General features: G+C 38.0%; 1 protein-coding gene across 9 annotated transcripts in view; it reads right to left on the bottom strand.

Moving 5' to 3' along the window:
- Positions 1 to 13782, bottom strand: part of szt2 (SZT2 subunit of KICSTOR complex) — a 71402-nt gene that overhangs the window by 27645 nt on the left and 29975 nt on the right. For all 9 annotated transcript variants that reach the window (XM_042005369.1, XM_042005376.1, XM_042005371.1 and 6 more), the window contains 17 exons: positions 12633 to 12771; positions 12239 to 12374; positions 11384 to 11504; positions 11020 to 11172; positions 9667 to 9769; positions 8875 to 8989; positions 7205 to 7292; positions 6778 to 6896; positions 6462 to 6626; positions 5663 to 5747; positions 4168 to 4341; positions 3353 to 3538; positions 2599 to 2798; positions 2277 to 2443; positions 1756 to 1853; positions 1517 to 1649; positions 958 to 1088 (listed from right to left, as the gene is read on the bottom strand). In XM_042005369.1, the coding sequence (XP_041861303.1) occupies positions 958 to 1088; positions 1517 to 1649; positions 1756 to 1853; positions 2277 to 2443; positions 2599 to 2798; positions 3353 to 3538; positions 4168 to 4341; positions 5663 to 5747; positions 6462 to 6626; positions 6778 to 6896; positions 7205 to 7292; positions 8875 to 8989; positions 9667 to 9769; positions 11020 to 11172; positions 11384 to 11504; positions 12239 to 12374; positions 12633 to 12771 (2313 nt within the window). The remainder of the gene's footprint in view (positions 1 to 957; positions 1089 to 1516; positions 1650 to 1755; positions 1854 to 2276; positions 2444 to 2598; positions 2799 to 3352; positions 3539 to 4167; positions 4342 to 5662; positions 5748 to 6461; positions 6627 to 6777; positions 6897 to 7204; positions 7293 to 8874; positions 8990 to 9666; positions 9770 to 11019; positions 11173 to 11383; positions 11505 to 12238; positions 12375 to 12632; positions 12772 to 13782) is intronic.

Raw genomic sequence — 13782 nt, 5'->3', positions numbered from 1 at the left:
TGAGTGATGGCTCACTTCTCTGTAAACCTCTTAGCAAACACCGTTATGGTGCAGAGAGAGGGCGGAGCCTGCTGCTAACTTTGGAAGCCCAAGGACAGCGTTTACAGTGCATATAAAAGAGGGGAAAAAATCCAGATAAACGGAAAATGCGATTAATCAGTTTTATTCAGTAATCGCTCAGCCCTTTATGAATGTGTTTAAATCTGACTTGGACTGAATTATTAAGAGCTTAAAGTGGTCACTGTGATTAGCAAAGTTCTACTGTACACAGTTAATTAATCAACTGACAATAAGCAACAGAAAATTCTTGTGGTTTACAGAGCTTTTCTGGTAGAAAAGGAACTGATTTCATACACTTTAATAAATTATTAATCTTTAATTTAAAGAGTTTTGATTTTGACCTCAACAATAAATCTATATAATATATAATGTATAATATATATAATGTATATCTCCTAGGAAGGACTTCAGTGGTGGGAGTCTTGACCTCCATATGAGGGTGTGATTCTTAGAAAGCCCACTGTAGTAACAGATTCAGCAAAACACAGCTGAATCTGTACAGCACAACGCTGTACTTTGCAGCTTCCACACACATGCAGTTTATTTAGTCGCCATATATCCTCCATCTCACTGTTTTTGGAAGCTTAATGTGTAACACTGTCTGGTTGTGTTACATTCTTCACACATTACATTTAGACATGACTTGCTTGGGTTAATTTTTGCAGATTAAATCAGATCAGTTCTTAAACTCTAAAATTGTGATGATTGACAAAATGTATGCTAATAGGAAGTAAATATATAAATGATTAGTCATAATTTGGTCTCTGTATGATGCATCATAATTTAAAAATTAAATGAACTACATGTAATAATGTTGGATTACTGATTAATGAGCAGTGGATAAAATGAAAATTCAGGCAATAAGTACCACAGTGAATGTCTGGTTTTACTGGTTACCTTGTTCTGTGCTACAGTGCCACTGATGGAAATTGCGGCCAATGAGAATGAAGCTTCTTGTAGCATCTGGAGGCTGGCTCAGGTTCTGGGCGAGAGGAAATGGCACAAATACATCGCCAGAGGGGGAACGGCTACAAAAAGGTAAAAAAAAAAACAAACAAAAAAAAAACTAAGAGCCTTTTCTTTGTTTTATTAACTGCAACAGCAGTAGCACACAAATATTTTGCTTCCTGAGTTTAAAGAATGAAAATGTCTTTCAAATTTCAGCTACAGGTAAAAAAGAGATTTCAAAGACTAAAAGAAGTTAAAATATTTGAAAGTTGAAATATTTTATGTGTTGAGATCAGCTGAAATATTGCTTGAAAAGTAGGAAATGAAAGAATCTGAACTGTTTGTTAAATGTAATTCAAACTGGAAGAGATTATTAACCGTGCAGCTGAAAGTGGCTGAAGTCTGTGTGAAGTACTGATAGATACAACTAAACAAAAAAGAACAAGTTTGATTATCAACAGGAGATTCAAGTGATTGATAAATGATTCTATAACCAGAAAAAACCCACCTTGTCTTTTCAAAAGCCTTGACTGTGGTATCACTGGCCAGCGAACTGACCAAATTAACAATCTCTACCAAGATGGACGGCAACAGAAAGTGGGAAGCGATTTCAGCCATGCACTGCTGAATGGAGGGGCAACCTGTTCAACAGCAGCACAGTCAAAGTTACAAAGAGACAGTGAAAGAACAGACAGCTTTCAGAACAGAAAACCTGCTTCCAGACTCTGTGTGAAGGCAGAAACTTACCAAGTTTAGCCATGAAAGTGATCCACAGCTGGCAGGTGTCCTGGTAGACAGGATGCAAAGTTCCCACTTCTCCCTCCTCCAACTGACAGACCTGCCTCCTAAACTCACACAAAACCACCATGATGCATTTTTCTTCATATTTATTGAGTCTGGCTTGATTTTTTTAGACTTTGTGCAGGTGTGTTTGGCAGACTCAGCAATGTTTTGAGTGCACCTGACAGCAAAGGTTATGACAGCTGCAGCTGCCTCACACATATGGACAGTATGAAAGTAAACTCAGAACTGATGGTTAATATACATTATCTGGAGATGTTATGGTATTTAATGCTATGTTGGATTCCTGAAGTCAGTTATAATTACTTAAAAAAGAGCCAAAAAGGAAGTGGCTGAAAAGGAAGAGCAGCAGTTCATACCTAAGCGACTTCACCCTTTTTTAGACAGTCTCAACTTGTGTTAGAAATCTTCCTATGTGCTTGCTGCAGACTGCAGCTTTGTAATATAGCAAATTAAGTTAAACCCACCTCTGTGTCTGCTCCAGCTCCACAGTGACAGCCTTTTCTTGACTCCACTGCTGTTTAACATTCTCTGTCTTGTGTCTCCGTCGAGCCGCTCGACCCTCCTCTCCCTTTTCTTGCACAATGTCATCAGTTGTCTTGGGGCTCCCGAGTTCTCCTGAGTCTGGCTTGCTCTGATGGAGAAAAGAATAAACTCTGGTTGCAATTAAGCTTTGGTATATTAATGTAGAACAGCAGAGGATTGAAAAATGTACAGAAAACATGCTGATTAAACTGCGCCTATTACAGCACTTTTTAATAAAAGTTTTCAGTTTCTAGAAGAACTAACCAGGATGTCCCAGAAGCTCCGCCGCATACTCTTGCTGGTGGGCGTAGTGGATTCAGGTGTGCTGGTCCCTGTCACAGGGCTTCCACTCACTGCCTGAATCAGGGTGACTGGAGAAGGGCTGGCCTTAAAGACCCGTGACCCACTGCGCTGCCTGGCACTGTCCTTCACTTCTCTCACCTCAGGCAAAGATATCAGCAGGCCTGAAAACATTAATAATGAGACCAAGGATGATGAAACTTTGTGGACTTTCCTCAACACTGCACAGCATAACATAACCAATTTAATTTATTTTTGTGTTTGTAGGGCACACTGAACTAAGATTGATTGCCACAATCCAAATAATTTGTAGGGATGCATTAACAACATTCAGGCCTGATTGATGGTTTCTATCATTTAAAATATCATCTCCATTTAAAGTTGGCCAAATTAAATCAGAAAATCTATTAATCTGTTCAGGATGACTACATCCCTAAAGAGGTACCAGAAAGGAATGTGGGGTCTCTGCACACCATCATATATCAGCCCCAAAAGTCCCCCAGATTCTAAATCTCTTCCCAGATTTGGTACTGTTGTGAAAAGAGGAAAAAAGTTCTGAGAGAGGATCAGTAAAATGTGTGAAGGTGTACAGAACTACATCCCACTGTCTCCATCGCAAGAAGTTTAATTGCAAAAGATGGTATGCAGTATTTAAGGCTCTAGAAAAAAAATATATATATAAATAAATTAAAAAAAAATCAATGAATGATGATTTTACCTTTACTCTCTTCTCTCTGAGCTTTAGTTGTTGGGACTCCAAGACAAAGAGGGTTTGGCAGAACTCTCAGCTCCATGACAACATCGCAGAGAGCATGGCGCAGTGCCCCCTGCAGTTTATCACTCAGCTGTAAGGGGCTGACATTGCCTTGTTCCCAGATGTCAAAACGCACATAAAGCTGTGGTGCTGATTGATGGAAAACACACAAAACAGTGACTGTAAGGTTTTTAGATTTTAAAACAGCAAAAAAACAAGACCTAAAGCTTTAAGGTTCCAGGATGCTAACACACAGTTAGTTCAGGCATTTTCTGGGCAGCACAACAGAAACCAACACTAGAACAAAAAGCAGGCTCAACAATAGTAATAATCACATTGAATTAAGTTCTCAGTTCACATTTAAAAAGCATGTTTTCCTTTCCAGTGTCATCAAGTTGAATTATATATGTATATGTATATATATGTATATGTATATATATGTATATATATATATATATATATATATATATATATATATATATATGTAGACAGACAGACAGACAGACAGACAGACAGACAGACAGACAGACAGACAGACAGACAGATAGACAGATAGACAGATAGACAGATAGATAGATAGATAGATAGATAGATAGATAGATAGATAGATAGATAGACAGATAGACAGATAGACAGATAGATAGATAGATAGATAGATAGATAGATAGATAGATAGATAGATAGATAGATTTATAGAACAAAAATGTCATTTTAACCTTCACAGAAGCAGAATCTGTCATAAACCAACACTGGCTAAATGTGGCTTCATCTGTGTGTACCTGAACCCTGGCTGATGGCCTCCACCTTAACCACAGTCGTCAGCTGGTCAAAATGGTCTGGGTGAAAGGGGATGCTGCTGTTCTCCAATCTCTGCAGTGCAGAACCATCCTGAGCTACAACCTCAAGCGGCTGACCTTGAGCATCCACATATGAAAGGGCGATGCAAGCAATACCTGGAAGAGCAGAAGGATTTATTAATAAGACCAAACAAACAGTAGAGTTTATATAGCTCTGTTTATGTTTATAGAGTCAGTGGGATAAATTACTATGTCCCATTATGATTTATTTAGTTTCTACAGACCACACATGTAAAAATATAATGGACTATTTTTCATAATCATACCTCAGTCTCTGAGACTGGAACACTTCATATGTAGTAGAGATGATACAGTAAGATTGAATGATGAATAATTCTTTGCCATAAGTGCAACATGTCTGTCATGTGTTCTCACAGATTTACCCCCCAGAGGAACATTAAAAATGGAATGACATAAAATGCACTTCTTGTTACATTTACATTACATGATACTGCATTTTGTGAATGTTGACTTTAGTTTTTTTTCTCATCTTTGTTGTTGCATTTTGGAAAATAAAGCATTCCTAAAAGCTTGATGTGTTTCGTGCAATGTTGTTGCATTTGGTTAAATGTCATGTTCAGCACACTGCTGAAACACTCATGTCAGTGAGATATTTTGGCTTAAATCTGTTTCTCAAGCGGAGACTGGAGTTAATGAGCAACATTCTTGGTGCAGCAGAAACACAAACATGGAATGACTGACATTGTTCTGCTGGCCATGTTTGGGAACAAACTATGATTGATTTCAAATCAGTAAAGAAAATTAGAGAAACAGCCATTTTTTTTCATCTCTATGAACGCAAAAGAAAAAACAATTTCATTCAATAATCTAAAGTAATCTAAAGTTAATGTATCCGTTTCCCATTGGAATTAAGCATCAATAGTTTTTTTCATGTAGTGTTAAAAATTGATTTTCTATTACAGAAACTAAAGAAGGTGTATCACTGTTGATGCAGGTTGTAGTTTCAAGCTCCTGGGAATTAATCCGGGCAATACTGAAAAGGTAAATGTAGACGCCAGATGATGCCAAGCATAATCTGACTAAATTTTACGAGGACAATAGTGATAAACACATCCAGTCCTGCATCTGCAAAGCGTCTCACTAAACTATCTGGAGTTTTTCACAGCAGAATCAGCAGAATATATATATATATATATATATATATATATATATATATATATATATATATACACACACTCACACATAGTTAGGTTTGTTTTAAAGTCAGAAAGTTTAACTTTCTGACTTTAAAACAAAGCTAAATTAACATCATCCAATAGCGGTTATGTAATTGCCATCAGGGGTTGTATTCAGGCCAACACACTTAGAGAGCACTGACTGAGTCAAGAGTGTTGATGTGTGTCTAAATCACAAGCACATATACAGAATGACTTTTGAGCTGAGGGGATGCCTTTACCTTTGCCACCTGTTCCCTGGCCTCCAGGCTTATTGTAGAGGTAGATATCACCATCAGCCAAGTCACTGCTCAGATGAAAGTAGTGCTGCAGACAGAAAACGAGAGGGAACCAAACACGAGAAGCTTAAACCACAAGAGTCAGCACTGATTTCATGCATCACAATCAGACTTGTCAGAATGATTTTAGTCCCAACTCCAGTTTTACAGAGATTGGCACCTCCCACATCTCAGATTTATTCATTTTTAGTCCACATCACAAACTATCTGTTGTGTACCCACATACATCAAACTGCTGTCAATCAATCAAGATGCCATGAATCTGTAAATTACTCAAAGTTGTCAGAAACCACAATTCAGAATGTTTATGTTGGTGTTTCATAACACACTTTCACCACTGAGTTAATAAAATATTTTCTAGGGTTATATGTGATTTGGTGTTATCACAAATCCTGTGAGTAAGGGCTAAGATGGAAACTCTATTGGCCTTTTGTGAGACTTCATGATGTAACCTTACAAGACTAATCCAGCTTTCTTTTTTCTATAGATTAAAAGAGTACTATATCATCATGTAGATATTGTGACCTGTCACAGTAGGACAAAACACAAGTGTATTAACTATTCCCAAACTGAGCTATTAAAGAATCCTGAAAACATTTAAAACTGAGCCACTACATAATTTTATTGGTGCTTTTTCTACCTCACAAGACAGAGGATCTGTCATGAAAACAGCTTCTGGAAACATTAACCACAAAAAGATGTTAGAACTGTTAATTCTGTCAGAGCTCAGTGTGGACCGTACCTTAAAGTGATGTGCCGTGTTGCTGTCAGTGTATTTGGGTATATGCAGGAAGATGAAGAGGTTTTGTCTGAGGTAATGAGCCACAGCGGAGAGCCAGGGAAGACAGTACTGGGGAAGGCTGAAGGTCATCACCTCTGTGGCAGGAGATCCTAATGGCTGGATGAACTAAGCACACAACACTTTTATTCAGAGACTGTACAAGTATTTTCTTCTCACTGTATATTTAACTCAAAGCTCAACTAGAGATCAACAGCAGGAACACAAAGACACTAACAAGTACGTATTTTACCCCCAATAAAAAAAAAAAAAAGTTTACCTCCACATCAGCTGGTGTGAGCTTACAGTTCCTGACAAGCATAACAGTAATGATATCCAGGGTCGTCTCATCCAGGCGCTTACGCAGCACCTTGACCAGCTCGTCTGTGATCTCAGGACCTGAACAGTTAAAAAAAGACCCATAAGACCCAAGCCAATATCTTTAATAAACTTACTTAATTAAACCTTATTATAACAAATGTTAAAATATTGATCACTTTGTTTTGTCATTGCCCCTCTGCCCAAATATACCACAGCTGCCATGTAGGCTGTTCTTACTACAATATGATTCTTTCTGAGGAGCAGATAAACTGTTTATTGTAATTTATATAACCATGACGGACCCTCAAATGCCATGTGGGACTAGTTACCATACCCTGGAACATCAGTTTTTTTTTTTTCAACCCTTCAGATTTCCCAGAATTTACCTGCGTTTCCCACTCCATGAACCAGTAGTAGGATGTGCTTGTCTACTTGTCCAACTGGTCGGGAACCCTCTAAAGAAGACCTGGAGCCCTGGGGAGAGACAAAACAAACATGCCAACAATGTGTAACTGAATAATAAGGATTTTTTCCTTAAAAATAATTTAAAATGTTCTCATTCGCTGCGAGGGATAAAAGGAAGCTTCCCTATAAACAATCTGTCTCCTACATCAACAATGTCTTTGTCAAATTTTTCTCCTTCAAAATAAGCGTTCCGTGCCGGGTGCAATGTGTTGCTCTTTCAAACTTCCTGGTTCCTTAACCAATCACATGCGACTCCCCACGGCTGCCTAACAACAACAAGGCAGCATTTGGTATTTTATGTCGGCAAAAGAGCAGCAACGTGCAGGTATGGGAGCTGGTAAAAGAAGCGAACCAGAAATAATTTCAGAAAAACCTAAAAAGCCTCGGCATCCTGCTAAAAAAGCAAAAGACTAAAAACGGAATAAAACAAGGATCAATATTGGAGAATCTTTTGCGAGGTGGAGAAGTCTGAGCTGGCAAAGTTTCTCCTCAACAGGTAAGCACCGGAATTTTGCTTAAATTAACCAAAAAGTTTATATTGACTTACAAAGATTTTAGTCTAACTTATTTCTCTGCACACATTAAATGCATTTGTGTGACTGTATGGATGTATTAGTGGAGTAAATTGGTGGCCTATTAGTTTACAACAACAAATGTAATGATGTTTGGGCCAAATGAGTAGCGTGTTTGTCCTTATAAACTTATGAAATTACTATGCTACTTATTTTGCCTTTAATTTCAGGAAGAATGAGGTTTTTTTAGAGAAACTTGAGCACTGCATTTTATGTCAACAAACTCAGGATGCAATGAGTAGAGAATCATTTAACCTGTATGTTACATTTTAGACTATTACTATTATTATTAAGGCCGAGCACCGAAGGCAGTGCGAAGGCGGTGCGAAGGCTGTGCGAAGGCGGTGCGAAGGCCTACTGAAACAGTTTACTTAATGTTTATTATTATTTTTTCAATTCCATCACCCACTAAATAGCATTTTTGGGAGCCTGAACATACCCCAAAAGTCAAGAAACTTGGCATATCCCCCCTAGGGATTGCAAAAAAATATTTATTTTAGGGTGCTTGGGCATGTTTGGGACAAACTGACTCGACAGTAGTACTGCTGTAGAAGTCTGTCACTGGATATCATCAACCTTTATAAAATTTGGTACACATATTATACATGCTAAGGTGGATGAAAAATCCTCTTGAATCTATAGCTTAAAATCAAACAGGAAGTCGGCCATCTTGAATTGAAGAATGATTTTGCTGTGATTTTGGCCCTTTTTTGCCTCCTGCATCTGAACTACTAGAATTCTTATCGTATCAGTCTGAATCTTGTTTAGGATAATGATGCGACCCCTGTTATTAAAAATTATATGATTAAAAGTTACAATATGTCAAAATGGTGCCTCTCCATATTGATGTTGAAGATGTTGATTCTTCAGTCATGTTTAAAAGAAAGAAATGGAGCAGTTTTCATCATAAGCACAAGTTAACATTTGTAAACCAAAATTGTTTTCTTTATCTACTCTGAAAATACAGTTGGTTTAAATCTAAGAAGCTATACACTACCCCTGTTGTTATGTGCTCTTACCATTAAGTCATCAGAAAATAAAGGCTCCTGACTCCTGGCAAGTCCAATAGATCGAGTCATGTGAAGATTTCCATCCACATCTGAATACTTTCCAGTAAGTGAAGTTTCACAGAGTCTGGAACAATGAACACAAGAAGTGTGTTTGAAGATAACATATCCGCTCATGAAGTTTGTGTCAGTGTGTTATATGGCAGCAGTTCTTATTACTTCAGCCATTAACTAACACACATTCAAGTTACAGCTATAATATAAAAAGGGTTGAAGTGTAGACTCTGCTTTAACTTAAGAATTTTAGCATTTTAAAATATAGTTTTACAACTGACTCAAACGCTGTTTAAATAGGTCAAGACTCTGGAGACAACTCCTAGAGTGAAGTTTTTCATTTTTGATTTGGAAGCTCCTGCTGTGAATCCACATGTCAGAGGAGCTCTGTATGCACAGCGTGGATCCTACACACTGTTTAATGTGTGAAAGCCAAAACATCCAGACATCCAAACATCATAAAATGGCTTTTACTGAGCCCAGTGGTGACAGCAGGTCGGTTTCAAACAAAGCTGATTTCATGTTGACTCGACTGTCATCTTTATAACATCAATGAGCAGTTTTACTTCAAGGAAACAACAGCAGAGAGACGTCTCCCCCATAACCAAGTACTGAGAATAGTATTTACTTGTTAAAGTGTGTTGCTGTTGTACTAAACTCATGTATGTACAGTGTGGATTATATGGAATACAGTGGGTAAGAAACGCAGCAAAGGCAGAATAATGATAAAGATTAATTAATAAGTAGAACCTGAGGTAGAAGACGGATTTGGTGGTGCGCTCTTGATAGACAAACATGTTCTTCCTGTTGACCACACAGAAAGCGCTCAGCACAGAGCGAAGGGCCTGAATTGCTGTGACAGGAACAACAAAAATGTGGATTAGTTTCACATATTTAGAAACATGCACAATAACTGTGACATCTCATAAGCTAGTAGCCTGTTCATAAATCTGAAGATCTGGAAGCTGGACACAATTAGAAGAGGATCTGAACCTGCAAGAAGTTATGTTCAATAAACAGGAGCACTACAGCGGGAAGTGTGCAGCATTAATGTATGTAAAAAGTATCTGACTTAAAATGTTAGTTTTAATATTTTTAAATGTATATTTTCATGATTAGTTCCTAAAAAGGATTTTTAAAGGTAACTTGGGAGAACTATGTAATGTTTTTAAGTTAACGCTTATTAGGTCAATTTGACAGGCAAAAACGAAAACCTGCCTAAATGTCAGAAAGGAGAAAAAATTTCAGCAGGTTTAAATTATTCTCTATAAATATTTTTTATTTTTTTTACTTGGCTGCTTTTTGGTCCCGGTCTCTGTTCTCACACTGCTTCAGTAATGTTGTGGTCCGGGATCTGGGGAGGATTCATCAATCCATCAGGCCTGATGCTACTGATTTTCAATCCAATTTTTATGCCATTTCACCTCAGCCTTTTCTACCTATTTCCCCTCATAAATAATGGCTTTCTGACAGCTACCCTTCCATGGAGACCATTTCTGATCTCTATACTGCAAGATTATGAGCAGTAGATGCCCAGGTCCTGCATCAGATCTTTGCTGGATTTGTTCCCATTAAGGACATCACTTTCAGATACCGTTCATCTGCTATAGGTAGTTTTTTTTAGGCCTGGTACTTCTTCCTTTGTCCCCCACATATCTTTTCTCCTAAAATGTTTTAAGGCTACACTACACATCACGATGAGATATGCACCATTTTCATTTAATAGCTTTTTGGGAATCTCCTCACAAAATACTATTCTTTGTCAGTCAATCTGTTATTTCAGGCATTTTTCATAGAAATTGGGGCAAATGTCTTTGCACAAAACAAATGAGCTCAAGACCATTTTGAAAGATTAAAATAAAATCTGGCTCCAGAAGAAAAATACAAAGGAATAAGGGGTGGATCAGTATTTTATGACTTCACTATGGGGAACTTTTGTGACTATTGTAAAAAAGAATAACATATTTAGAAAGTAGAGTATCAATAAAGAAATGTAGCTATGGCAGTGCTTTGCTTATCATACATATTACAAACAAACTTTAACACCCTGCACACTTAATTTTTCCCCTGTCTGAGTTTCAAGCAAAAGGATCTGAGACTCACCCCTGGCAACCCCCATGTTGGGTCCCATCTTGAGGCGTGGATGAATGTGGATGATTGTGCTCCATACAATATCACAGGCAAAATGTCCAGGGATGAACTGCATAGTGGCTGCCAGATAGTCTCTGGCCTGATAGCTTTCCTCTGTGTTATAATCTGCGTGGTTAGCAAATAAATAAATGAATAAAAATTAGAGGCATAAAGCAGCTGAAAAAAGCTGACATTACAGTGTCGTATTATATGAAAGAGGAATTTTTATGAATATTACTACCTCCGCCACCTTTTAGGTGGGTGGACATAGAATGACAAAAATCTGGGCAAATAAAACCAAAACTAACTGCTAAGTTACAACCATCTTTCAACTCACCATCAGAGCTGTTGGGCCTCTGCCTGTAAAGAGACTCGTTCTTCCAGATGTCTTCCTCACTCTCAGCCACCAGAAGAGTATTACACACATGGCTGTCATGTAAATCCTGCAGCAGCATGCGCTAAAAATACACAAAGCAGACACTGAGCAGCAAGCAAGACTCTGGTCATTTATACTAAATCAATGTTAACTACAACAGGTCTTTCTCTAAAGGCACCTACAGCATAACGAAGAGTATGCTCAAACATTCGTCTTTTATGGAAAAGTGCTTCAGATATGTTTGGTTTCACACTGCAAGTGCACGGGGTTTGAGGAACATTTCACACCTCTAATGTTAGTCCAGATCAAACAGGGAAATCTGCAAGTTAGGACTGTAAGTACTGTTGGTTCCTGCCTTCTAGCTGATGATGAGAGAGGCTAGTACAGGCTACAGGGAGAGGTTTAATGGGCTGATGTTGCTGAGGGCAGTTCCAGACTACAGCTGCATGTCTACTCTGCTTTGTCCAAGTGGATTTTGGCTAGCACCCACTCATTCAACCTGGAGAATGGCTGTTGTCCACTGCATAGGACGAGGTGGGTGAGCGGTGGATGGTACCCAGAAATTTGCATAAACTCGTATTGCTGATTGTGCCAGCTTGCTTAATTGAACTTGGTCAGGTGGTTTATGACCAGGGCACACTCACTCTACAGGACCCAATCTTAGCAGCTAGAAATCTATATATATATAAACTTTTGCACAGTAATATTATGATCTTCAAAAATTCTAAGTTAAAGATTTTCAAAACCTGCAAAAGGATTTGACAGAAATCCAGATCAAAACATCAGTGACACATTTAATGCAATAACAGAAGCTACCTGGTTGACAATCCTGCAGATTTCCCCGATCTTCTTCACCACCATCTGATGCAACTGAAGGTATTCGGGTAGTTCCTGTTCTTCCTCTTTCTTCTCCAGCTCATCCACACTGACATCTTTTTCTTCTGAGAAACATCTGTAAAAACCAAATCCAAATAAGTGAGCAGGATGAAATGACCAACAATCATCAAGTATCTGAGAAGTCCAAAGACAAAACAAAAATCAATAAAAAAAAAGCTTCCTGCTTACAGTTTGGTCTCTCAAGTAAGGAAACCTAAAACAATCTATTTTTTTTTCCTTTCACCTGAACAAGATGCAGTTATTGACAACTAATAATAAAAAAAACTTTATGAACCAAAGTCAATCACAGAGAACTGTTCAGGATTTGTCGAACCTGGCATGGGAGTAGACTTTCACTCTGTCCTGGTGGATTTTAACAATCAACCAGAAGTCTGGCATCAGTGGTGATTGACACTCCTGTTCATCAAGGATGGGGCTCTCACACTCTGAATCACTGCTGCCACCATCATAACCTTCAAACACACAAATATGAAACAGCTTTATGACAGCAACAACATTTAATAACAGCATCAGCAAAGAACTATTTAAACCCGAGTAAAGAAAAGTGTCCAGCAGGACAAAAAGTTAAAGTTACTGACAACATGTACATTCATACAATGTTTTCACATATGCACTGCAGTCATGATATTTGAAGTTTATGTATGAAAAATTCTGTCTGGACTTTTTCCACTGCAAAAGGCTTGTGTGAACAGCCTCCACAGGGAAAAAAATCAGACCATCTCTTAACAAATTTTCCTGTAAAACCATAGGCCATCCAGTGAAACACCAAATTAAAACTGTGGATCTAGCCGAAGGGAGGGATGTGAAGGACAGAGGAAAGCATCAGCTCCATGAGGACAAACTGCCCAGACTGTATTTAAAATGGTACCAGAAACACTGAGGACTGAACACCACCTGATGGTCTGAATTATAGTTACAAAGAAAATACATAGATTTTTCTTTTGGTAAAAATGGTGTTGGTGAAGGTGTCTCTCAGCAAAGCATTTGATATTTATAACGTCTTTTACATAACAGAGATATTTTAAATAAGTTATCTGGTTTATTTTCAACCAGCCCAGGGTGCACCCTGCCTCTTGCCTGCTAATTGCTGAGATGGGCTCCAGCTTCCCCGCAACCCTGAAATGGACTAAGTGGTATAGAAAATTAATAAATGATTGTATTTAATTTTGCATTCTGATTTCACATTTTGATTGAGTTGTTGTTGTTTGCTGTTAGAATGACTGTAACATCTGTCTAGAGACAACAGATGGAAAAAAGCCCTTTATTGGCTCATTGTGGTACGTCTACAGCAATGTTTCTTATTGTGAATTGTCCCTGTTAAATAAACTAAAACTCTTTAAAAAATAAAGGGTACTATTTCCTCTTCTGTTTGGTACTAAAACACTAAAGGGGGAAAAAAAATCACTGCAGTAGGAGCCACTGAATAAGAACTACATGATTTTAACCAAACAGCCTCAGTGTTT

Source organism: Melanotaenia boesemani, chromosome 14 (assembly GCF_017639745.1).
Source record: "Melanotaenia boesemani isolate fMelBoe1 chromosome 14, fMelBoe1.pri, whole genome shotgun sequence".
Lineage (NCBI taxonomy): Eukaryota > Metazoa > Chordata > Actinopteri > Atheriniformes > Melanotaeniidae > Melanotaenia > Melanotaenia boesemani.
The sequence above is the reverse complement of the archived record's forward strand: the minus strand, read 5'-3'. Positions and strand labels throughout refer to the sequence as shown.